Source organism: Grampus griseus (assembly GCF_964374135.1).
Source record: "Grampus griseus genome assembly, chromosome: 16".
In the NCBI taxonomy this organism is placed as follows: Eukaryota; Metazoa; Chordata; class Mammalia; order Artiodactyla; family Delphinidae; genus Grampus; species Grampus griseus.
Genome location: NC_139010.1, coordinates 10,513,182 through 10,537,525, shown reverse-complemented (window position 1 = coordinate 10,537,525; position 24,344 = coordinate 10,513,182). Strand labels below are relative to the sequence as shown.

General features: G+C 35.8%; 1 protein-coding gene across 2 annotated transcripts in view; it reads right to left on the bottom strand.

Moving 5' to 3' along the window:
- RYR2 (ryanodine receptor 2) overlaps positions 1 to 24,344 on the bottom strand; it is a gene marked incomplete at its 5' end in the record, with an annotated part of 721,806 nt that overhangs the window by 110,948 nt on the left and 586,514 nt on the right. Inside the window, 9 exons of one of the 2 annotated variants that reach the window (XM_082674159.1) lie at positions 2,686 to 2,856; positions 5,653 to 5,712; positions 6,827 to 6,997; positions 13,184 to 13,276; positions 14,431 to 14,518; positions 14,918 to 15,158; positions 16,743 to 17,063; positions 19,894 to 20,024; positions 24,097 to 24,178. In XM_082674159.1, the coding sequence (XP_082530285.1) occupies positions 2,686 to 2,856; positions 5,653 to 5,712; positions 6,827 to 6,997; positions 13,184 to 13,276; positions 14,431 to 14,518; positions 14,918 to 15,158; positions 16,743 to 17,063; positions 19,894 to 20,024; positions 24,097 to 24,178 (1,358 nt within the window). The remainder of the gene's footprint in view (positions 1 to 2,685; positions 2,857 to 5,652; positions 5,713 to 6,826; positions 6,998 to 13,183; positions 13,277 to 14,430; positions 14,519 to 14,917; positions 15,159 to 16,742; positions 17,064 to 19,893; positions 20,025 to 24,096; positions 24,179 to 24,344) is intronic. The other variant, XM_082674158.1, reaches the window with a different exon arrangement.

The window sequence follows — 24,344 nt, the reverse complement described above, 5'->3', positions numbered from 1 at the left end:
GGAAGAAATAAAAACGTTACATTAGCTAAAAAAGCAAAACTAAATTTATTATCCTTTGCAGTAAAGGGTCAACATATGAATGTAATAATGCCTGAAGAAAACATTTAGAATGTTTGGATTACAGTGGTTTGGAAATTTTAACAAAACAATTTGTATAATTTGAAAGCACTTATTTCTGTGATCTTCTTCCTTCTATAGGATCAATAAACACTTTTTGATAATTATCCAGTTCAATTTTCTTCTTGGTTCTATTAAGCAAAACAAAACATTGTTGAGACACTGCAGGTGAAAACAATCAAGGGTAGTATTATTCACCTAGAATATGGCATTCTGATCGACATGGGTGATAGTCAACAAACATAATTAACAAGGAAAGACCTTAAATAGTGAGTTTTCCTATAAATCAAGTAAATAGATGTTGTTAAGATCTGTGATCCAAGGGTGAACATCAAGATGTGTCTTGTAACTGTTTGAACACCTGGGTTTGCTGCTGTGTTAGCCTGTCTGGAGTTTGAGTATTAGAAAATTCCAAGGAGACAGCTTACTGTCCTAAGAAAAATGACCAGATGTACAGTACAAAATGTTCAATTGCAAAGGTCGCTGACCCTTGAGCCAGATGAAGTCTTTCCTCTGCACCCACTGTTTTTGCACCGAGTGTGGCAAATGAAAATATTCTTTGCAAACTATTCTATGACTCACAAATTAACATTAAAATAGAGGTATTAAAGGCATGAATTCTGCACACAGATATCTTGCACTCTTTTCTATCTTTTGATAACTGATGAGTTCTTTTTACTCATATTCTTAACATTTTGAAGAATAGTTGGCCATGAAAATCTGACCCTCTTACCTTTTCCTAGATAATTCTTACTTCTTTAAGGTTTACACAGGGATCACCCTCATCATGGCTAGAGTAAGTATGGGTTCCTCTTATTCTCTCTTCAGTACATTTTGTATCCTGGCACATCTAAATCACTACATATTTATCTATGTGGCCATATACGCCACTAGAGCACAAGCCACTTGAGTAGAGGGACAGAATTCAGTCCCCAGCAGAGTACAATGCTGCCATTCAGTAGTGCATGCAATAAATGTTCACGGGATAAACAGCTGCTCAGTAAAATGAATCTCACCACTTTACAAATAACATCATTCATTATGATCACATGTATTTATGAGTACATAACATAGGACTATAAAAAAACAGGGTTCAATAAACTTCATTTAATGTATCTAAAAGTCATTCAAGCAAATCTAGATATGTGCATGAAACCCAGGAAGAATTAAAAACTCATGGTAGAGTAATGCTGTCAGAAATGGTCCTCTAGGAGCCATTTAATTATCACTGAGTAATCTTCCTAAATACGTATATACTTCTGGAAACACAACTCCATGACTTTATATATCACTTAACATTTCATTACCTCAAATCTTGTCATCTGCTGATGGATGATCATTTATATTTATTTAATATTTCATGAAAATATTTAGGGAACCATTAAGTTGCCTAAATAATATTTTATTATCATATTATTAATATTATGGTGTTATATAATGTAAACACATATCGATGGCCATATGGTGTAAGAGTATCCTAGCTTAATCTCATCAGGTGTAGTGATAAATTGCATGGCGCTGGAGAAGTTACTAGCACTTGGGGGGCATCTGAGTAAGAGGATGCTACACTAGATATACCCTTCGGTTATTTAACTGGCCAGGGCGGTGATAGGAGGTCATCAGATAATATAAAATAGGAATCAAAGAAACACATTTATTATTGCTATTGCTATGCTAGTAACATCCTGACAACATCCTGAGGTGACATGGGGCATTTCATTATTTTATGTTCAGTGTAAAATAACCGCCCCTCCGTGTCAGGTAGGTATTGTCATGGAGACCCGGTGACAGAGCACACTCTCGGGTTTACACTGAGCACCCTCAGTCTGGTGTTATTTTGCTGAGTGGACCTCGTGAGAAACAGAGACTGCCTCTGTGTTGCAGATATTTTTACCTAAGCCAGAAGATCCCTTATACAAAACTACGATCCACTGATGGATGACGTTTCAGATATTACTGGTTTGGGAATTCTTGAGCAAAGGTAATAAATAAGAAAATCAAATACACAGTAAGCTTTGTAGCTTAAAATAGAATACAACTGAAAAATGATATCAAAACATTATTTTCACATGGCTCTAATACCAATGCACTGCTCTTCTCTAAATGTAACATATTGCTGAACTTGAGAAAAATTAGCTCAAAAATATTCAAAGGAAAGGTGAAATAAGTGACCTTAAATCCAAAATTCAAATATTAGACCAGGGAAAGATAGTATCTCAAACATGTTTTGATGAGCATCAATAGAAAAATAATACAGTTATAAAACATTTGAAATCAGGCATAACTCCTCAAATTTTTGTTAGAATGGCTTAAAATTAATTATATAATTTTAGTTATCTGTTTAATTTTAGAAATATTTTGAAAAAGACTATAAAACAGAGGCCTTGATCTCCCCAAATACATTATTTATCCATGGTTACAAAAATTACAACTTTGGAAATGCTGCTGATTAGATACTAAGGACTCCCACGTCATAGATTCTTTGTAATGAACATGCTGGATATACATGTTTTCTGGCCCACAGTTAACAAGTTAACACACATCCTTTAAAAAAATATTTTTTATGGTTAAGGCAAATGTGATTGAATCAACACAAAATCTAACCTGTTCAAGATGAAAAAGCACATTTGCTATATCCAAGACCCTTTCCACTGTCTTCTCAGGATCTGAAGTGTCTTCTGTCCTGTTGGGTAGATCTTTGTAAAGAGCCATCTGCCATCTAATAGCAGGATCCTCCACCTGCAGAAAAAAAGAAAAACGTTCAAAAAATACAGTGTAAAGAGGGGAAGACACACTTCTGAAGGGTCAATCTATAGCTATTTACTGAGCATAGCACGGGGTGAAAACATGACGCAGAGATCAAGACAGAGAAGTAAGTACCTTGTACTCATGAAATTTATCGTCTGGTGAGGAAGGAAGACATCAAACAAACATTTACAGTTGCGACAAGGGCTACTAGAAAGAAATATAGGGTACCTGGAGATTTAACCTAACCTGTCGGTGGTTGGGAAGATTTCCCTAAACAAGTGAAGTTTCAACTAGGATTTAAGGATGAGCTGGAGATGGTCAGGGAAAGCAATCTTTTATCTTTCTCTTTTCCTTTCACAGTCAAACACTGAGAGATTCACATATTTACTTTAGAGACCATGATATGGGATCACATTTATCTATAAATACAAGGATGCTACAACAGAGCTCAGGCTCACTGAAACAAAGATATCAATTAATATAAAGCAACGAAGGCCTACAAAACCACATTCTTGCAATAAACCAATCCACAGACTCTATTTTTTAATACTGTTAAACTTCCCGAGTGAAAGATACAACGGAATTCTGAATGTTTTTAAGAAATATTATTTTAAACCATAGAAACTGACAAAGACAAGCATCTTTCCAGGGATACAGCACTTCAAAGAAATAATTTAGATTAACTATGTCATTAAAAACGGGCACAGCAATACTCGTATGTTTCTCCACCCATTAAATATTTCCTTTAAAAATGGGAGACGGAGGGCAATGAAGCAGAAGTAAACGAACAACATCTAAAACTTCACAACTCCTAGCCTGAGAAAGTGTAGTTTGAAATGTTAAAGCTAACTTTCATCTTACAGGCAAACAGAGATAGAGCTCTGTGCACTGAACGACTTGTCAACACCATTTGTCTTTTGATAAAACAAAATGTTTTCCTCCATATACTTTTTTCATCTGAGGACTCTGGTACCTCTAGATATTATTCCTTCCAATACACAATCACTCCCTCTTGTCCTCAGGATTACCAGTCTTACAATTTCAAGACAATGTAGTCAAGAAAGAGCTGGGAACAAAAGAACTCATTGCTTGCAAGTTTGTATATACATGAGGGCCGTGGGGCCTATTTTTATATACATGGGGGCCTTGGGGCCTAGTTTTACGCCTAGCTTAAAAAATATAGAATGAAATGTCACAAAGAATAAGTATTCATTATGTCTTTATTTTCAGGTTTCATTCGTTTGGAGGTGAAATATTGGTTATAAATATGCATCCTTTTCAGCTTTTTTGTTCCTCCTGACTCCTCAATACACAGCATACATTGTCCAAAGCATCCCTACAAGTAACCTCTAGAATATAATGGAAGAATTTCCTCCTGCTTATCCAACACATAACTTTTTTTTTTTTTTTTTTTTGCAATACGCGGGCCTGTCACCGTTGCGGCCTCTCCCGTTCAGGCTCCGGACACGCAGGCTCAGCGGCCATGGCTCACGGGCCCAGCCACTCCGCGGCATGTGGGATCTTCCCGGACCGGGGCACGAACCTAGGTCCCCTGCATCAGCAGGCGGACTCTCAACCACTGCACCACCAGGGAAGCCCCAAGATATAACTTTTATTTGACTGTTTCCTGGGAGTGGTATAAACCCCTTCTTAAGAGGTAGTGAATACTTTCTGTCTCTATGTGGGACCATGGTTCTCAAAATGTGGTCTCGAATTCCCTGGGGCTTCCGAGATCTTTTCAGGGGCACGTGATTGGCTCAAGTGCCCATGCATGTAGTATAAAATTGAGGTTCAGCTGAAGCCTTTATGAACATTTTGAATAATGTTAAAAATCTTTTTGCTATCTGCAAAGAGATCGTGCTCTTATAGGAATTAATCTCCTACTCTGTTCAAGTTACAATTAAATGGATAATTGAGTACACAACAAAGTACACATGAAATTTGCTCTAAATAATACTTGTGCATTGTGAGTACTGTAAAAGCATCTCACACCTTTATCATATTGTATTCCAAAGTGTTAAAAGAAAATGAATATGGTTTGGATCTTTGGAAAGAAACATTTTAATACCCAGTAAGGGATATATTATACTATAGCCACTAGGTTTTGACATTTGGACATTTTCACAATTAAAAAAAAAATCCTCAGAAGGGACATCTGAATAGAAGCAAAGAGTTGAGTCAAAATAATAAATTGCTAGACCTCTCATATTACATAACAGGTCCTGTAAACAAATGAAGAGTTTATCCACTACTATGAAAGCATTTCCAAATAATGGTAAATGCTTGGACTACAAAAACTACTTTGAGCAAATTTTTTACCCACCATTAGAAAGTATGTGTTATCTTGGTTTCCATTCATGTTTCTCTTCTAAATGTACACTGGCTTTGCTATTACATTAATTCTTGCTATCTCGTATGTACTGACTCAAATACACTTATTTAGTTTCTGAGCACTAGGTGTAAAATATCAAATTTTCATAGACACCTGTCTCCATGTCCCAAAGGTCCTCAAACTCAGCTATATGAAGGAAATTCCCAACCTCTATTTCAACTGGCGACATCTTTTTTCAAAGTTTGACAATCTCCGATGATCTACTTTAAAAATACATCATTTGTTATCTTGAGAATCATTAATACAAAAGGATCTGCAAGCAGGATAATGACTGATTAAGATGATATATTTTCACTACCTTACTTGTTAAAGTAACATTATTTGTAGTACTCTTCTAAAGAGAGATTAACTAGTTTATAGATGCTAAGTGTGCTTTCTAATAATATTGGGCTTACCTTGCCTTGTAAGTGAATATTACTGCGGATTATATCTCGAACTTCATCCTCAGTGTCTTTCTGTCAAGAAATAAATGTTACCTAAATGAAGTCTTATAATGCAGCGACTGTCACAAGTCATTAGAAGTAAACCTCTTGAAATAGTATATATTTGAATAAACATCTTTATAGGATTTAATACATGCAACAAATGTATTAAATCGCTCAGATAATTAATATCTGGGGCTTATCGCTCAGATAATTTTTTGATATTGCTGTGACTTGAAACAAGACAACCACCTAATTTAACTCCAGTGAAAGTGCCCTAGATTCAAGACAACTGAATTTCCAGTTCACAAGAAGTAGGGCAGAAGCATGTTCCCTTGGGTTCAAACAGAAGCATGTCTCCAGCATTCTCTGAAATCTCCATGAAGTCATGTTAGCACCCAATAACATCCCCAAGGATCCAGTAATACTGAGGAGCATATCCTGAGAAGCAAATATGAGACAAAAGCCAATGGGCCTGAATCTCTGCAGCTCCCTTTCCTACAATCTCCCTTCAATTTGCTCATGGTAGGGTCTCAAACTCTGGATATGAAGAGAGTTGCTTCAGTGTGGGAACACGGGAGGGAGAACATGTCCTCCAACTTACATGAATAAAAGACAGCAACCCCAATGTATATTTTTGAAAACTTGCATCCTCTCTGTGTAACCACGAAGAGGAAAACCAGAGACCATCAAGAAATCTTGAGAACTTCAATCTTGATGTTCACAAAGGAGAAAAGCTGCTGATTCAAAAGTCAAATTCGTATCTAACAACAATCAGCACAATACATTATGCATCTAACATTCAAAATCACTCTTCGTAAGTCTGCAGATACCTCTCATCACAAATTTGATATAGTTCATATGAAATCCATTTTTTTCCACTACCAGTGACTTGTTGCCATCTTTTCTCTTTGGTTTCTGAATATGCCCTGGGGGTGATTAACGTAATTTAGAAATAAAAACAGCCTCCAAAAAAAATATTAGGCAGTCTTTGTGTCTGAGTCCTAGGGCCTGTGCAGAAAAATTGCTTAATAAAGCATTCAATGCAAATGAAATATTGACATAGAGCAGTGAGACGAAGGAATCCAAACACATGAGCATCTGGAGGTTGAATGATCATTCCCACTGGTAGGAACAGGAGCCTTACCAGACTAAATCGATTTTTGGCCAGAGCAATGAGCTCCTGGTCCCCAGGGGCACAGATGTTCAAGCCAATGGGCAGTAATCGCTTCAGGGCTGCCACGATAAGAGAGGTCTGCATGGAATACCGGTCTCCTTTGCGCTTCATTTTCTTCCTTTCCTGATCAGAAACAGCTGCCTACAGAACAAAGGTAAGTGTTGGAATCTGCAATGACTTCTTGCCTCATAGGACTATGAGCCTTTTCTAACTTGCCTGTAGTTTCCTTTTCCTCGTTTTCTGCTGGTCCCTATGGCTTAGGAATCCCACTGAGGACACCCTTTCTCTTTCCTTCTCAGCATCTCTTGCTGATTTTAAGTCCTGCTCTCAGATTCCCAAATCACTAGAATTTACTGGTAGGCATTTCTAGATAATCTTTTTTTTTTTTTTTTTAAGAAAAAAGGTTTATTTATTTTTTTGTTTCTTTTTTTTGTTGTTGTTTATCTGGCCACATCATGTTTCCTAACCATGGATTGAACCCAGGTCCCCGGCAGGGGAAGCGCTGAATCCTAACCACTGGACTGCCAGGGAATTCCCTCTATATAATTTTAGAAGGAAAATGCACATTGTAATTGTAGAGGGGCATGTGGATGCATGAAAAATCCATGGTAATTCCATATACTGCATGATTTATGATTTTTGGTGGCTAACAGGAAAGAAGAGATTAAGAATAAATGGTTTTTGCTTTGACAAATGCTTGCTTTGCAACATACACACACACACACACACACACACACACACACACACACACACAGCATATGTAAAACTCTCATATATTTGCCTTTTATACAGGCTGAACACTCGTCTCCCCAGGGCCTTAATCTAGACGTAATATACTAATCAGTGTTACATAAATATTCAGGATTATCTCTGGATAACCTGTTTACAACTGAGAACAGCCATGATACTTCAGGGTTCTCTAGTGATTTTGTTGAAAACTATGCTTGTGCCAGGGTCACCTCCAATGACGGAGTCTAATTTTCACTGGGTAGTGAGTATTCTTCTTTCTATTAAGAGGACATGTTCTAATGTTAAAATGAAAATAGCTGTCCCATATCCACTTCTTCGTGCATGTTAAATTTCTTTGTAATAATAAATCAAACATTGAAGATAGTTTTATGATAATGATATACTGTAATAGTTTGGGGCTGAGAAATTCAGAAGATCATTTAATATACAAATGATTTGCTTTCCCCAAAAGAAGGCAAAATACATCACAACGTGATAATGAAAGAAGTTTTTTGCAAAGTGAAAGTACTGAAACATCTGAAATCAGATGGTAATGGTAGCTGATATGTTAATACTATATATTATATAATGTATTATATTATTACATATATAGTATATATTGATATATCAAACCTACAATATCTGAACCACAGTAATAAGAATCATATTCACTTTCCAAAGAGATGTACTTATCGTGTGGATCCCGCTTTTATCTGTACCAATTTGTAAGACAGTACTGTCGGTAAGTTTAGTAGAAAAAGCACAGTGAATAATTATTTGTACTATTAAATTGATTAACCCATAAAAATAATGAATCAGTGGTTTTACATGAGCTCTCTGCTAAAAGGAAACCTAACCACACTGATAAAAATAATTACCCAAATGAGGAACCACCATCCTAAAAATTAAGGAAATTGATATAAGTTATGCAAACATATTTCTACCCAATACTGGTAATTTAGTGTTTGCAAAACAATATTACTCAATACATGAAAGTCTAAATTTTGCTGGTGCTGAAGTTTTCTTTGATTTTAACTTGTAAAGGTCTTTTGGTTTTACTGTTGTAAAAGTAGAAGGAGCTTATACCTGGCTTGATATTTATAAATATTTAAGCAACCTTATAATAAAAATAATTTAAATCAACACTGAAGGCAACTCTACACTGCTCAGTTTTGAGAAGTACTAGATAAATTAATTCCTACTTATGCTCAAAATATCATCTTGCTTTCTATACCATAGGAAATCTGTAAACTGAAAAGAACAGTCAATAAATCTTTGAACTTTTATGAGTGATAAAGTTCACTGTTGGTAGGAAGAAATTAAATATACGAGCAGTCAAATATCCTCATGTACGTCTATAAGGGCTGTTTTTTCCTTGTTCAGTGTCAATTTCCTCCCCAGACTATGGAGCTCCATTAGGGAAGTGGCCAAACCTATTTTGTTCCTTTCTTATATGCAGAACCAAGCACTGTGCCTTACTCATAGGAGCTGTTCAATAATTTGAACAGAACTGCTGAAACTACTGAATTTGCACAGTTCATTTTCAATCCTAACATTTGAATCAGATATGAAGACACAATAACATGGTCAATATGTAGGCACTGAGGGAAGAAATGTTCACATATGGAGATCTGGGAAAGTCATTCTGGCTTACACATGATTTAACTTAAACTTTACGCTAATTAGAACAGCCTGTTTTGTGACCCATCAAACATGCATTGTGCATCTGCTTTAACCACTGAAGAAACAAATGCATTTAAAAAATTAAAATAGAGTGTGGCTCAGACATCCAAAATGGAGCTCAGTGGCCACTGTGAATGTGGTCTGAGACACGATCCTGAATCACAGAGAACTTGAATTTTCTGAACTGTACCAGTCTCAAGGACACCACCAGCCATTCTCAAAACATCTGCTAGCAGCTGCCAGCTGCAGCACTGTAGTCTCAAGACCTCCTTGGTAACTATGCAACTCTTTCGGACCCCGACCAATCCTTACTTAACAAGCACACTTACTTCTTGCCAGGTCCAGTCATAATTTTTGACAAATAACTTATGTAATTTTGCGGTGTTTGCCTCTGTAAGTCTCCCCCATTTCTTAGTACGGTGGAACATAATTCAACTGCTTCTTGAATCTGTGTCTCCCGGGTTATAGCCCTCAGTTTGGCTCAAATAAAACTCTTTTCTATTCCTATTACAGATTGTTTATTATTTCTGTCAACAGCATATTTAAGGAGGAGAGTCGGATAAATGCCCTCTCTCTTAAATCAATCTGTATGTGTGTGTGTCTGTCTGTCTGTCTCACATACACACAGACACATGCATGCACCACAAATATAGCTCCAACAATTTCACCTAAAATAACCTAAAATTTAATAGAGGACCAAGAAAAAGGGAAGAATTTTCTAATATTCCTACAAGAAAATGGCCTACACCCCTCCCCAAATAGACATAAAATCATAAATGATTTATGAAAATTTAGACATATGAAGGATAAAAGTGAGCTTATTCATCAAAAAGACAAGAGATCACAAGTTTTGGTGAGAATGTGGAGGAAAGGGAACCCTTGTGCACTGCTGGTGGGAGTGCAAACTGGTTCGGCCACTGTGGAACTGCATGGAGGTTCCTCAAAAAATAAGAAAAATAGAACTCCCAGAGTATTATGGCCAATTATACATGCACTGGCCTCTCTCTGAGCTACATATATTTTGCTTTAAGTCAAAATGAGCTTCCCTATCCCAGATTTCCTATTCCAAATTGGTCTGCTGGCCAACTTATATACTCTTCTAATTTGAGAAATGGCACTCCATACAAATAGTGATTATTATCCCTGCTCAAGCGACTGGCTGAAGACTGATGTGTGACAATATGTCCTTTGGCTGGTGTTTGCATTTGGTCTCAATCTCTGGCCAAAAGGAGTTCGTTTTTCCTGCAGGACTCTGGGAGGGTGGCTCTATCGGCTGCTGTGACACCTTAGACAGACGGTTTAAGGTCTTGTCGCAGAAATTCCTGAAGCTTTCTGCATCTCTCTGCTCTCAGCATTTCAGGAGGGAACACCTCTCTGTTCATTTCAGTTTCAGATGTAAGACCTCTGGCCACACTACTGGTATCCATTCTTGACACCAGACCCAAATGATACAGCTTTTTGGGAGAGAACTTACTCAGCCCCTGACTACCTTCCACTTCTGAATCCTTCTTGCCATCCGTGGTCAGCTGAGAACCTCAATGATACTGATAACAACTGCAGTTATGACACTGCTATGACCAACCAGTGACTCTCAAATCTGTCCAAATGTTGACACATACATATCATGATTACTTTAGTAAAACAATATAGGTAACATGTGAGTATATTTGACTCCATTGTTTGAACTAGAAACATTTTTTCTAGGAAAAAAGTTTATTGTACTTACACAATATAAAATGTCAAGCACATATGCAGGCAAAAAAAATTTTTTTAAGCAAAGCATAGTCGCTGATTTCTAAATTTTTCATCAATGTTACTGTTATTTGCGAGCTATCTCGTCTCAGAGTGTTAGCAGTCATAGGTAAAAAGACTAAAAAGGTTAACAAAATTTGGGGGGGGACGACATTAAGTTTGAGATGCTCCTATCCATTACTTTTGATTTTTTTCCTGAAAATAGGAGTAAATGTCAATGGTTGTAGATGCCTCAGTTTAGGTTACAGGATGTACAATGCTTTGAGTGTATGCTTGGAGAATCACTGGACTAGAATGATGGAAAAGAGGGAAGAGGATGTCTGTAGAGAGGTATGCAGACCACTGCTCTGAAGACCTTTAATTTATCTTGAGTTTGATAATACACTGGAGTCATTGTCATCCTCCAAAAGAAAACACTGACCTCTTATGTCTTCTCTCTATGCCTTTGTTAACACTGGCCTACGTTGACAATATACTGACAAAGCAGGGTAATTCACTAACAGTTTTCAGTTCAGAACATCCCTGTGACATATATACTCTTAGTATATAGCATCTTCTGAAGGAGCAGTTCCTCACTCTTTAGGCTTACTGTCTGCCCAGAGGAAAGAAAATTTATCATCTTTTATGAGTGTTTCAAGAGCACAGATGCACAGAGTAATAGCCTGTAGCAGTCGGACAACTGTTCTAGTATGCAAAGCTTCAGCCAGCACATTAGCTTTGAGTTCATGTGTAATAGTATCAAATGCATGGCCTCCACATCTCTGAATAAGACTAGAGTACTGAGTGATGCTACTTTTTTTGTCCTGGTGGTTGCCAATGAAACAAGTCAGATGGGCTCTTGGGGTTCATCTCTCTTCCCGTAATTTATTGAGTTGGTCGAGACTGATTTCCGTGGCCACAGTGCCACACTATTTTGCATCTTTGGCCATTTGGGAGCATATTTTGTGTGTTACCCCATCTAATATATTCATTTTCCTATTTAGTGGTAATTCAAAAGATAAAGGCACATATTTTTCAGTGTTTTGAAAGGTCCTCCAGTCCCCAACATGAGTGATGGAGAAAATAAAAATTTCTATTTCATATGTGAGAACTTAGAATTCATCCATGTGGTTCTTAAACAATGCAGCTAATTATTTGGCGGTGTATTTATTTGACACACATAAATGTACATACATTTCCTCTGATGAATACATATTATTGACTAATTATATCTATATTATACTGATTGGCAATTTTGTGAGTGTGTGTGTATATTAAGCATATCTTTTTTTTTTTTTTTTGCGTTATGTGGGCCTCTCACTGTTGTGGCCTCTCCCATTGCGGAGCACAGGCTCCGGATGTGCAGACGCGCAGGCCCAGCGGCCATGGCTCACGGGCCCAGCCGCTCCCCGGCATGTGGGATCCTCCCAGACCGGGACACGAACCTGTGTCCCCTGCATCGGCAGGCAGACTCTCAACCACTGCGCCACCAGGGAAGCCCTAAGCATGTCTTTTTATTGTGATGCCTTGACATCATGGGCCCTGCTGATCTCTGAGTGCCCCTCCCAGAGTTAGTCAATTCCTAGAGGTAGAAAATTACTTGCCTGCAAGCACGCCTTTCATATACAAACCAATCAATTCAGAGTCCTTGTCCTCCAATCACCTCCTTTACCTGAATCTCAATCCACCTGCCCTCATCACCCAGGGTCAGGTACCAGACAACTAGGGACAGTCCCTACACCCCAGAGCCCACTGAAATGACTCAAGCTAGCCAGTGCTAAACCTGCTTACCCTACCTCGTCTGCTCCTCTCCACAGAAACCATATTAAAGGCTCTTGCCCACATCTTCCCCTTGCTCCCTCCGCCTCGTGGCTGACCCTGGTGCTTCCCCATGTGTCCTCACTCTACGCTGTGCCTTCTGTTTCCAGGGAACTATGAGTAAAATCTTCTTCCTCCACGACAGTCATTTCCATGTCTACATGTCTTGCCACACCTGATTACAATAAGTCCCAGGTACCCTTAAAACTATGTGTGTATGTGTGTTTAATTAGTAAACATATTATCAAATCCATCAAATTCCAGTTACAAACCTTCAAAAGATCTAAAAAATATCAACCAATTCAACTAATGAACATAAGTTATATTCACACATTTTCTAGAAAGTAAAACAGATTATAGTAATACCTTGGACATCTTTGACTTGGTGTCCGTAATAAGGAAAGACATATTGTTGATTTCATTTTGTACCACGAAGTTCTGCTCTTCTCTTTTGAAATTCTGAGAAGTCCCAAAGGAAGTTTCAATTAAAACCACAGATAAGTAGTTCATGTAATAGAGGTTACAAAGGAACCCAAACTTTCTACAAAGGTAAGTAGTAATTTGATATATAAGACTTATAAAGAAAGGAAACAAATAGTTGAATATCAAATGAGGGTGCTTGGCTGGGGGCAACAATTCTGGGAACTAGATAGAAATATGTCTGTTTCAAAGATGGGAATACTAAGGTTCAGAAAATTTAGGTAACCAAGTCACACACCTACCAAGGGGTAGAATGAATACTCAAACACCAGCTACCTGGTGGAAAGCATATACTGCCTTTTGGGATAAACACAGATTTCCTAAGGGCATGCACAACTATAACGCAACTTTCCATTCTGTCAGATATTTTATCTACTTTTTCATATACCCTAAAATTATTTTATTCATTTTTAATTTAGGAACATAAAAACACTGGCAAAGTCAAGTGTTGAAGCAGTGGTAGTAGTGAAAGCAAATACAGAATAAAAGCAGAAATAATCACAGAGCTTTAAAAGAGAGGTTAACAATCTAATTACACGTGTTTCTTTTTTAAAGGAGCATAACCCAAGCAAAATAATTCCGTAGTAAGCATCTAACTATGTTAATAATTGATGAGTAATAAAAGATTTTGTATGGAGGACAGTGAATAGACTAAGCCTCAATTTTCATTCAGCTCATATTAACATTCTAATTTTACTGTTAATAATATTATAACTATTCACATAGTTTCACCTTTAAAAATTTGGGTTAGAACGTACATAACATATATTAACAGATTTGTGTTTAAAATATGTCCATGAGATTCAAAAGCACGAATTCAGATTCTTTTTCTTATTCTTGAAACTAACACTAGGCATTCATCTAAAAACCTACTGATTATGATAAATACTCAGCACAATTAAAAATCTCTGTGATTGTTTGAAGATAAATTACAAAACTCAAAAGAAGGCTTATAGTGCATCAAACTCCCCAGGGAAGCCTAGTCTCTCTCCTGGCCAGTTAAGTGATACTAAGGAGATGACCTTGAGAAACACTCTGATAGGTATTTACTAAGGGAATCGGAAAATTCATTAAATTTTGCAAGTCCTGGACATATTCCAGAGAGTAAGCACTGTCAGTATTTTCCTACTTACGTGGGATTTTGACCAGTAGATAAACACCTCTGCAACCATGCGGAAAAGGTCTTCTGCTTCTGGGTTAGGCTCTTTTAGCCACTTTGCCCTAGATCACATAATAAATAAAGTAGTGTCTCAGTTACTCCCTAAAGTTAATTAAAAAAAAAAATCACACTCCTAAAGTTAAATGTGAAACCAAGTAAACTGAGGGTGAGCATGCTTGTCCACAGAGCTCATAAATGACTTCAGTGTACAGCTGTAACATTTTAAATAATTTAAACATGTAACTGTCAAAGTGCTAGTTTTTACACCCACAAGGCAGACTGTTCCACAATGGGATTTCCAATTGTAATTTTAAGATGTTTGGTGAAAGTCACATCTGATACTGTCATCACTGTGAACAAACTCATTGCTAAGTAGTGAATGAAGCAATTCCACTGGGACGTATGAACACAGTAAGGTTACGACTGAATTAGAGAAATTAAATCACTTTTGAACATTCTACCTGTTATAGTCCACAAATCTAATCAAGAGCGGGTAGAAGGCATAGAGATCTCTGGCCAGCGTGGTGAACTCGTCTAGAATGAGAAGTTCAGCCTCGGACATATCCCCCCTGACCTCGGATTTCAGATGGTCTTCCTCTGATACCACCATAGCTGCCTTTTTCTTGAGTTTCTCCATTAATGGCAAGAAATGAGTTTTCAAGAGCTGAGGTTTCACTTTATTTATAATAGGCTGGGAAAATACTGTTTGAAGACAGACATTAATATTCCGCTCTGCATAAACATTCATTAAAATGAGGATTAGATGGTCATCACAACTGTACAGCACGATTAAGCCTCCCTCTCCTCTAGCACATGCCTTCCTTTAGAATTCAGCCCATGCCTCAGTCCTTTTTCTAGTCCCAAACCTAATTACATAGCTGCTGTTCAAAAATGATTACTGAATTGAAACTGATGTGCTTCCTTGTTTTCAAAAAAGAAGGAAAGAAAGAAATTGGCAGCTAATTTAGAAGTTTAAAAAAGACATTCATTCACTTTGGAAATCAATTATTTTCACACAAAGAAGAAAAGTCCCCAAATGGAAAAGTTCCCCCGGCCCATTTTTTAGAAGAGATACACACCACTGAATACTTCTATGAGACCACTACCTACTTAACTACTACGCCATCTCATTATAACTGTCCCCATCCTTGTCCCAGTGGAAGAGTTAGATTACATATAATACTGCTCTTTTATTTAATAATAGTTGTAGTTGTTAGCAACAGGTCTAAACTTGATTAGGCCATTTTTTTCAATTTAATTTTTACTTTATATCGGATTTACAATGCTGTGTTCGTTTCAGGTAGACGGCAAAGTGATTCAGTTATACATAAACATATATCCATTCTTTCTCAGGTTCTTTTCCCATAGAGGTTATTACAAAATATTGAGCAGAGTTTCCTGTGCTATAGAGTACATCCTTGTTCATTACCTATTTTATATATAGTAGTGTGTATATATTAGTCCCTCCCCCTCACCTGTCCCCTTTGGTAACCGTAAGTTTGTTTTTTAGGCCATTTTAAAAGGAATTTTTTTCTCCCTAAGAGTAACATACACATACTGGGGAAGTGTATAAAAGAGAAATGTTAAAAATCAACCATAATTACCCTATCCAAATTAGTAAGACATTGGTGTATTTTTTTTTGGAAATTTTCCCAATAAGTAATATCATACGTAAACTTCTGAATTCAAATTTTTAAAGTTCTTCTTTTAACCCTCCATGATATTCTGAATATTTTCCACATCATAAAATATTGTTGAAATCTTAATGTTTGAAAAAAAGCATAATATTCTGGTAATATGGATGTGCACAACCTATTTAACCATACTCTTGTGTCTGGGCATTCAAATTGCTTCCAATTACTCAATATAAATAGTGCAATGACAGAGAAGCTTAAATGTAAATATTTGTATCTTTTGATGATCCTCCCCCATTTCCGCTAAGAGAGATGACTAAACCTGGGTGGCTTCAATATCCAGTTTTATTTTTGTCTCTGTCTGCAGAATCATTAATTTTTACTGCTGTGTTCACTGATTAATCTTAGCGAGATTAGTCAAATCTAGAAAATGTTTACTCACTTAAAAGTAGTAACTATATGGAAAGTTACCCAATGTCTGATTAAATCTACTTTTTTTTTTTTAGAACAGCATGACAGAAGTAATCCAGAATAGTTTTTGAGCACAGAGCAAATATTCACAAAGATTGAGATAGAAAAATTTTAGTCTTCTGTATTTCAAATCTTTTTGGAAATAAACAAATGGAAGTGGCACATTCCTTCCCAGTCTTACCTGCTAACCTTTTCATCCAGGCTCCCTCATCAATTCCCAAGTTATTATATATGATTTTCAGGATATTTCCCAGCAGCGTGTTCATGTGCTCTGAGTTCAGAGCCGTGCAGCACATCTCAGCCCTTCCTGGATTATTCTCAGGTCCGTGCTCCCACCAATGAGACATGTAGCTACACAGCATGGGCAGGATAACTTCCATCACATGTGGCATTTGTGTGTAGCGAATACCGGACTCAGCTAAGTCCACAATTTCTTCCATGAGTTTCTCCAAAGATGGTATATTTGGACAAACATCTTCGACATTAGTTGGCAAATTAAGAGCTAGAGAAGCACACGTGCAAATGACATGGATTCAGTGAAGGAAGTGACCCGAAACAGACACAAGCAACCATTTCACACTGGGCTTCAAAACTCGGCCAGACCTGGCATGCCTTCAGCTGGATTCCTCTCCTTTTTTTTTTTTTAAACTGAAATGTAGTTGATTTACAATGTTGTGCCACTCTCTGCTGTACAGCAAAGTGACTCAGTTGTACACATATAGACATTCATTTTTTATATTCTTTTCCATTATGGTTTATCACAGGATATTGAATAAAGTTCCCTGTGCCTCTCCCTTTTCCCGTGGCAGGTATTTCAAACTTTCTTTTTCCCCGAGTCCCTACCCAACCACCTGAAGATCACCAAATGACCGATCCTTCTACTTCAGAACAAGTAGGAATATCAGATGTCTCTTCTTCCAGCTGCCTGCTCTCATCATTTCTGTGTCTGGTCTCACATTCACGTCTGTTCCCCTTTTCAGCAGGAGTTCTGAGGTCCCCATTCATGGTTCACCTGTGTTCTGATGCTGTCTATCCTCCAGCAGGCACCTTGCTCAGGACTGTATTTTCAGCTCCTTCTTCTCTACGGCCTCTTCCGCAGCAAACCTATCTATACACGTGCTCAGCTCTCTCCTAGACTGTTTACACCTTTCCAGGTGCTCTCCTAGCCACAGAATTGAAGGCTTCTGCTTTTCACCACTGAACGAATTTATTCTCTTACAATCCTTATCTTACTAAGTGTTTCAAGGGCATTTCACATCACTGACCAAAGTTCCTTTTCCTAAAATCCCCCTTTTCCTTAACTTCAATGCATTCAGTGTTTCTTGACTCTCTTCTGAATTTTGTCAGTCTCCTTTTGCTAACTCTTTTCTCCTTGCTGAACTTTTAAATATGGGTTTTCTTTAGGGATTTATCTTGAACTCACTTCTCTTTTTCAGATTATATGTTTGCCTAGGCAATTCTTGCCATTCCTACGGGCTTCTGCTGTAAGAGAATAACTCTCATAGCCATATTTCCTAAAGTTTTTTTGTGTGTCTCATAAGGAATGTGTCAAAAGCAACTAAAATATAACGGGTCTAAATTTAAACTTGACCTTTCCTCTCCAATCTACGCCTTGAGCCTGCACTACTATCTGGTGAGAACAACATTATCCAATGAGTCACCCAGGCTAGAAACCTGGGAGAAATTCTAGGCTGTGATGCTCCTTCATCTCCTACAGGAGATGATTCTACCTCTAGGATTTCTCATAACCTCTTCACTATAGACTCCATCCAAGGGGTCTTGCCCAATTAGATTTCTTCTGCATTACCACAATCATTTTCTAACTGGTGATGCACACTCATTCGTCTTCCTTATTTCTGCCATGATGGAGTTCTAAAATGCAAAGCTACTCATGTTACTCCCCTTTTTAAAGCCAATAAAAGGATCCTTTTTGCCCTGGTACAGTCCCCACTCCTTACCTGACACAGGAAGCCTACCTCGCCTCTTTTTGGCTTTCCATTCTTGCCTCATCTTTTCTCTTTCTTCCCTGAAATCTACTGCCACCTCAAAGTACTTGAAGTTTCCCCTAACGTACCAGACTTTCAGTGTTCCTAATTTCAAGGCTCATCTGTACAAACTCTGCTAAGTCTTCCCAGGTGCTCTCAGCTCAAACTGCTTTTTTGTGTCCCCAGTGTTCTTTATTCTGAATTCTATCACGTATATTCACCAGTCTCTCTACCTCTACTGCAACTAAAAACTCCCTGAAGAAAAAAATCAAATCTTATTTATCTTTGTATACACCATCTTCTCCATCTACCAATAATCATTTGTTGAATGACTTGACTAAGAAAATGAATGAAGGAGAATCATTAAATGCAATTCCTTTCCTTTTTTATGCAAACGGCGTATTATAGAAAATAAGTGGGGAAATTATCTGCTCTGTGTATTTCCTTATCTGTAACAAAATAACAATCTGCTTCATTCTTGATTCATTACAAAAATATTAATGAATCAAAAACCTTTAATAAGACAACTTTATAAGACATGCTTATACACATAATTAACAATCCAAACTCAACTGTGTTTTATTGTTTACAAATATATTGTGCAATTTATGTAGAAAATACTGCTAAGTTATATTCAACATATTTTTCTTTAACTTCCTCTGTGATATGAAATTCGAATCATAACTTAGGCAAATTAAATAACGATTATTCAAGTTTTTAAAAGGTTCTTTACTTGAAAAATTCACTATAAAATCAGTGTAACCAGTAGCTCCCATATAGACATGAATTACACAGAGAAATGATCTCATCAACAGAGAGGTATGCATTTGTGAACAGCTAATAATTCTTGTTCAAGTTGGGGGAACTCTTGAGGGCTTTTGGAAAATGATTAAAATAAAATATACTTTATCAGACTTAGAGGATCAAACTATCAGAAAAACATCACATGAAATAAAACTGTTCCAATAAGATAGACATACCCGGTGAACCAAGAGAAATGAAAGGTATAACTGTAACAAATAAGAATACCATACACTTACTGACTACCTATAAGAGGTAATTGAATGACCTATTTTTCCATATCTGCTGATTATTCCGTTTTATTATTAAGAGGGTTAATTTGTCTGTGGCTCATTGACTTAGAAGAAATTAAACTAATTTTCTTTCAGAAACACTAAGGAAATAGTATACAGCATTCCAAAAAATTCCAAATAATAACACCTAAGAACAAATGGCATGGAGATAATAAATTAAAATAGCCCATTAAAAAATCATGGTCAGAAAACACAACAAATGTCATTAAGTTTTAGCTTCAAATATCAAGTAGTGCACATGCTTCTGTGTTACCTGCTCTCTCTCGAGAAGACTTAGTATTGTAGATGGAGTAAATGTTGTGTTTGTCGAGATGAGTTTCCAAAAATGCTACAGGAAAGGCACCAGCAAAGGCAGCCAGACACTCTCCTAATGCAGAACGTTGCCTGTAAGTGGAAAACGCTTATATTTTTTAAGTCTTCTAAGTGAAAAACTGAAGGAGTTATATTAAAATTGGAAAGGTAAACCTAAAAGGACAATCATAGTGCTACTGCTACTGATAAAAACTAACCCTCAAATCCAATTTCTATACTGCAAAACATCATGTGCTTTCAATAGCAAACTCCCTGCCATTAAAAAAAAAACACACCTAAATCATCTGTCAGCTAAAAAGAAGTTAAAAACAGTACAGACAAAAATAACAACAACAAGAAAAAAAAACCCAAGCCCTGTAAATTCCCTCATAAGTTTGGACATTTTCCTTTTTTTCTTTCTTTTAACATGATGACCTAAGGAACAATTCTTGCCACGTGAATAAATGGATTTTGATAAAAATTTTAAAAATCAAGTACTAATACAAGACACAAATAAAACTTTCTGAAAATTTACCATGTATAAGTAATTTCAGGGTAGCTATGAAATATAAGGACATATTAGATGCTAAAAACTATTGATAACACTTAAAATTAATTTATCATTTTCAAGGGAAGGAAGGGAATCAGACTGTGATCAATTTAGTCAAGGCTTCCCTTGCCACTGATATAAATTCTCTCTCCCTCAGTTACCTACTGAATCCAAGGCTTTACTGGCATGTTAAGTGTTTATTAAATATAGAATAATGTGAGAGTTATTTCAGCAAATTATGAACTCCTTAAATGACTTTGAATATGTATTTTATTTAAAAGTCAATAAAATGGATCAAATTAAGAAAAGGTTACATAATTCTCTTAGACAGTTTTAAATTTCTCACTAAAAAAAATACTTAAAATTAACAGTCTGATTATCTAATATTTTAATTAAAAATGACTAGGAAAAAAAAAATGACTAGATATATATTCAGCTAGGAGAAAATATCCCTTCATAGAATGACACTGAATAAGATAAAGTTCAATTGAAACATTTCATAACATTTCATTACTAAAGATAATTTAGGACATCAAGAAATTACAAAGAGCATGGGCTTTGATTCAGACAGACCCAAGTCCTGATCTTACTCCTAACACTGTGTCACTCACCATAGGAAAATTACTTACCCTTTTCAAGTTTTTCTTTCCTTACCTAAAAACAGGGATACAGAATTGCAAAATTTCTGGCACACAATATGGGTTCAATAGATGTTTTAAAAGAATGAGAAATACTTTATTTAAGAATTTAATAGCCTAAAATGTTTCATATATGACCCCAAAGTAGATCATCTATTTCCAGACATCTGACTGGGCTAGTCCTTTTATTTCATTAATAATTCATCTGAATTATTTAATAATTCACTTTAAGATATAAATTCAATTAGTAACTCTCAGATCAACTCTGATCATTTCTGTTGCTATTCTGGAAATAGCAATTTTTCTTTTAGGTGAGTTGTATTAAAATAACTACTTTTCTTTTTAGTATAGTGTCATTTTTTTCAAAATACCTTTTACTCACCTTCAAATTTTTATTTTTATATTCTCCCAAATTCACTTTGTAATTGCAAAGTTAACTGAAAAAATATATATCTTTTTAAAGAATCTAACAGAAAGATCCCAAATTCTATCAAGAAAAATACCCAGGCAAGAGTAATAACAACAATAACAGTAACTGCTGAGGTATGAGAGAATTTGGACTACCAGATATTAAAATGTATTAGAAAATAGTAACAATTCAGCCTAGATGGTATTGCTCTAATCATTTAAAAATCAAATAATTTAGAACAGAATAGAAATTCTAGAAATATAACCTAGCAAATATACTTAGTATATGATGAAGAGTTTGTTTTAAATCAGTAAATAAGAGAAATATTTAATAAATCATTATATTAGAGACGTGGTGGACAATTTAAAAAATTGAATTCTACATAACACCAAAGAGAAACAGGAAACAGGCTCATTTCCGGTAAATCCCTTCATACTCCAGAGACAATCATTTCAGACATTCTATGCCTCCCTCAAGCTTCTCACACTTGTTTCTTCAACTGTCATCTGGCTGAAGACTCAACTCAGACTTCACTGAGACAATGAAGGCTATTACACACAGACCATTTACACCTGACTTATCTTCTACTGTTTCCTGTTACGTAGAGAAAGTTCTGAGTCTAAAAAGCCGTGTTCTCCAAGATGCGTTCCTGATCACCCCGTGTCATCCTCTGTACTGTGTGCCAACTCACACACAATAACTTGCCCCTGTTACGTTCAACAGTTTCCTGGTTTTGTTTCTCTCCCTTGATATAAGCTCTCTGAGAGCAGGGATCTATTTGTTCACTGTTGTTTCCCAGAACCTGACGTTTGATCAGTATTTACAGAATGAACAAAAGGATTAAAAAGTAAATCTAAACAACTGAAAGCATGAAAAACCTAGGAGAATAAATATTTGAATTTCTAGCTATTAAGGGTATAGTATAAACTTCTTAAAATCATGAAACTAAGGAGATGAAACATGTACGGTATAATTGCTAGATCTGATTATATAAAAATCCAAAATTCTCATGTCATAAAAAACTATCTGCACATAATGATTTGTATATAAGCACTATAAAGGTAAAAAAATGCTAAAAGTCATAAAAGCAGGAGAAATAACAGGCAAGAAGGTAATAGTTAACAAATACAATGGTTATTACTGATCAGTAAGAGGATACATTAATAGAAAAACGGACAAAAAATAAGAAAAGGCAATTTATTAAAAAAGTACAAATGGTAAGGTAAACACACACACAAATAGCTAGTAACTGGTAATGAGGAAAATGCATTTGAAAATAAAAATAGGATCCCATTTTCAACTAATAAATTTATAAATAGTAAAAAAGGGTAATAATCGGAAATAAGAAATGTGAGGAAATGAGAATTCTCTTGTAAAACTTTAAAGTATGAATTGAATCAATTGTTTTTAAAGATAGTAAAGTGTGCATCACAAACCCTTACTACATGCACACGCTTTAACCTTGATCTCCAAATTCTGATAAAGGAAATAAAATAAATATACACAGAAAACTATGAACATAGATCTAGCATTATTTACGTACGTGAAAAAGAGAAAAGAGCCTACATGTCAAAAATAAAGGAACATTTCAATAAATTATAACACTTCCTTAGGATAAAATATTTTATAGCCATAAAAATCATATGAAACTATTGATAGTTTAACTTAAAATGCAGGTGAAACTTTAAAAATATTCAGAGTAAACTCAATTATCTTTTTCCATTGATCTACTTTCCTTTCTCTTTGTAATTGTCACCTTATTTTAATTATTGTTGCTTTTTAAGTTTTAATGTTTGGTAGGCCGTGTGAATGCCCTTATTACTCTAAGTTTCTCTCTCAAAATTTTATTGGCTAGTCTCGTGCATTGATTCTTTCAAATAAACTTTTAAATTTTTCAAGTTCAACAAAACACAAATTTCTACTTGAAATTCTTTATAATTAAGATTAATTTGGGGAGAATTTACATCTATTCAATATTCTTCTCTCAGAATATCCTTTGACTTATTTATTTCATTTATTGGTCTTCTATTAGAATGTCTTTTTATTTCTTCTAACGTTTAAAAAAGCCCTCTTTCTCTTCTCTCTTCCACAGAAATCTTACAGAAGTTGCCCATGTGATCTCTCTTGTTCAGTTCAGTGGGGACACCTTATCTTACTTGACCTGTCCAGAACATCTGACTCTGCTAATCTTCTCCTCTTGAACTTGAGAACATGAAAAAATTAACTGCCTATATTCGTTCTTATTTTGTATTTCCAATATAGAATTAGAAACTGTACGAGCAGATTCCTTCGTAAGACTCATTAACGCTCTAAGTTTAAACTTTATATTAAATATAGGCTTTACCACTATGGCTTTACATTTTTTGTTCATAATTTGCAACTGTCTTTTATTATATCAATTCAAATTTAGCTTAAAGATTGTCTAATTACTCCCAAGGAATTCAATATGTCAATCTGATTGTTTAGTTTATAACTAAGGAAAAAAGTTATAAAGTGAAGACCCTTGAAATAAATAATCATAACACTTGAAAAAACTATTAATACAAAGTTAAACTTTTAAAATCTTACCTTTCCACATAAATACTCTTGCTGGTCCCCAATGCATACAAGCTAGTCAGAATTCTATAACATGATACCTGTACATCTTCCACTAAGGAAAAAGAGAACCTCACTTTAAAAAAAAACACTTGTTATCAATACATTGTCCTGAGAAAGTTTAGGCTAACAACAAAATTCCATATTAAAGGCATACTAACACTTTAATATTTGAAAAAAAGCAATACAAGAACACACACACATAAAATGAAATTTAAGAC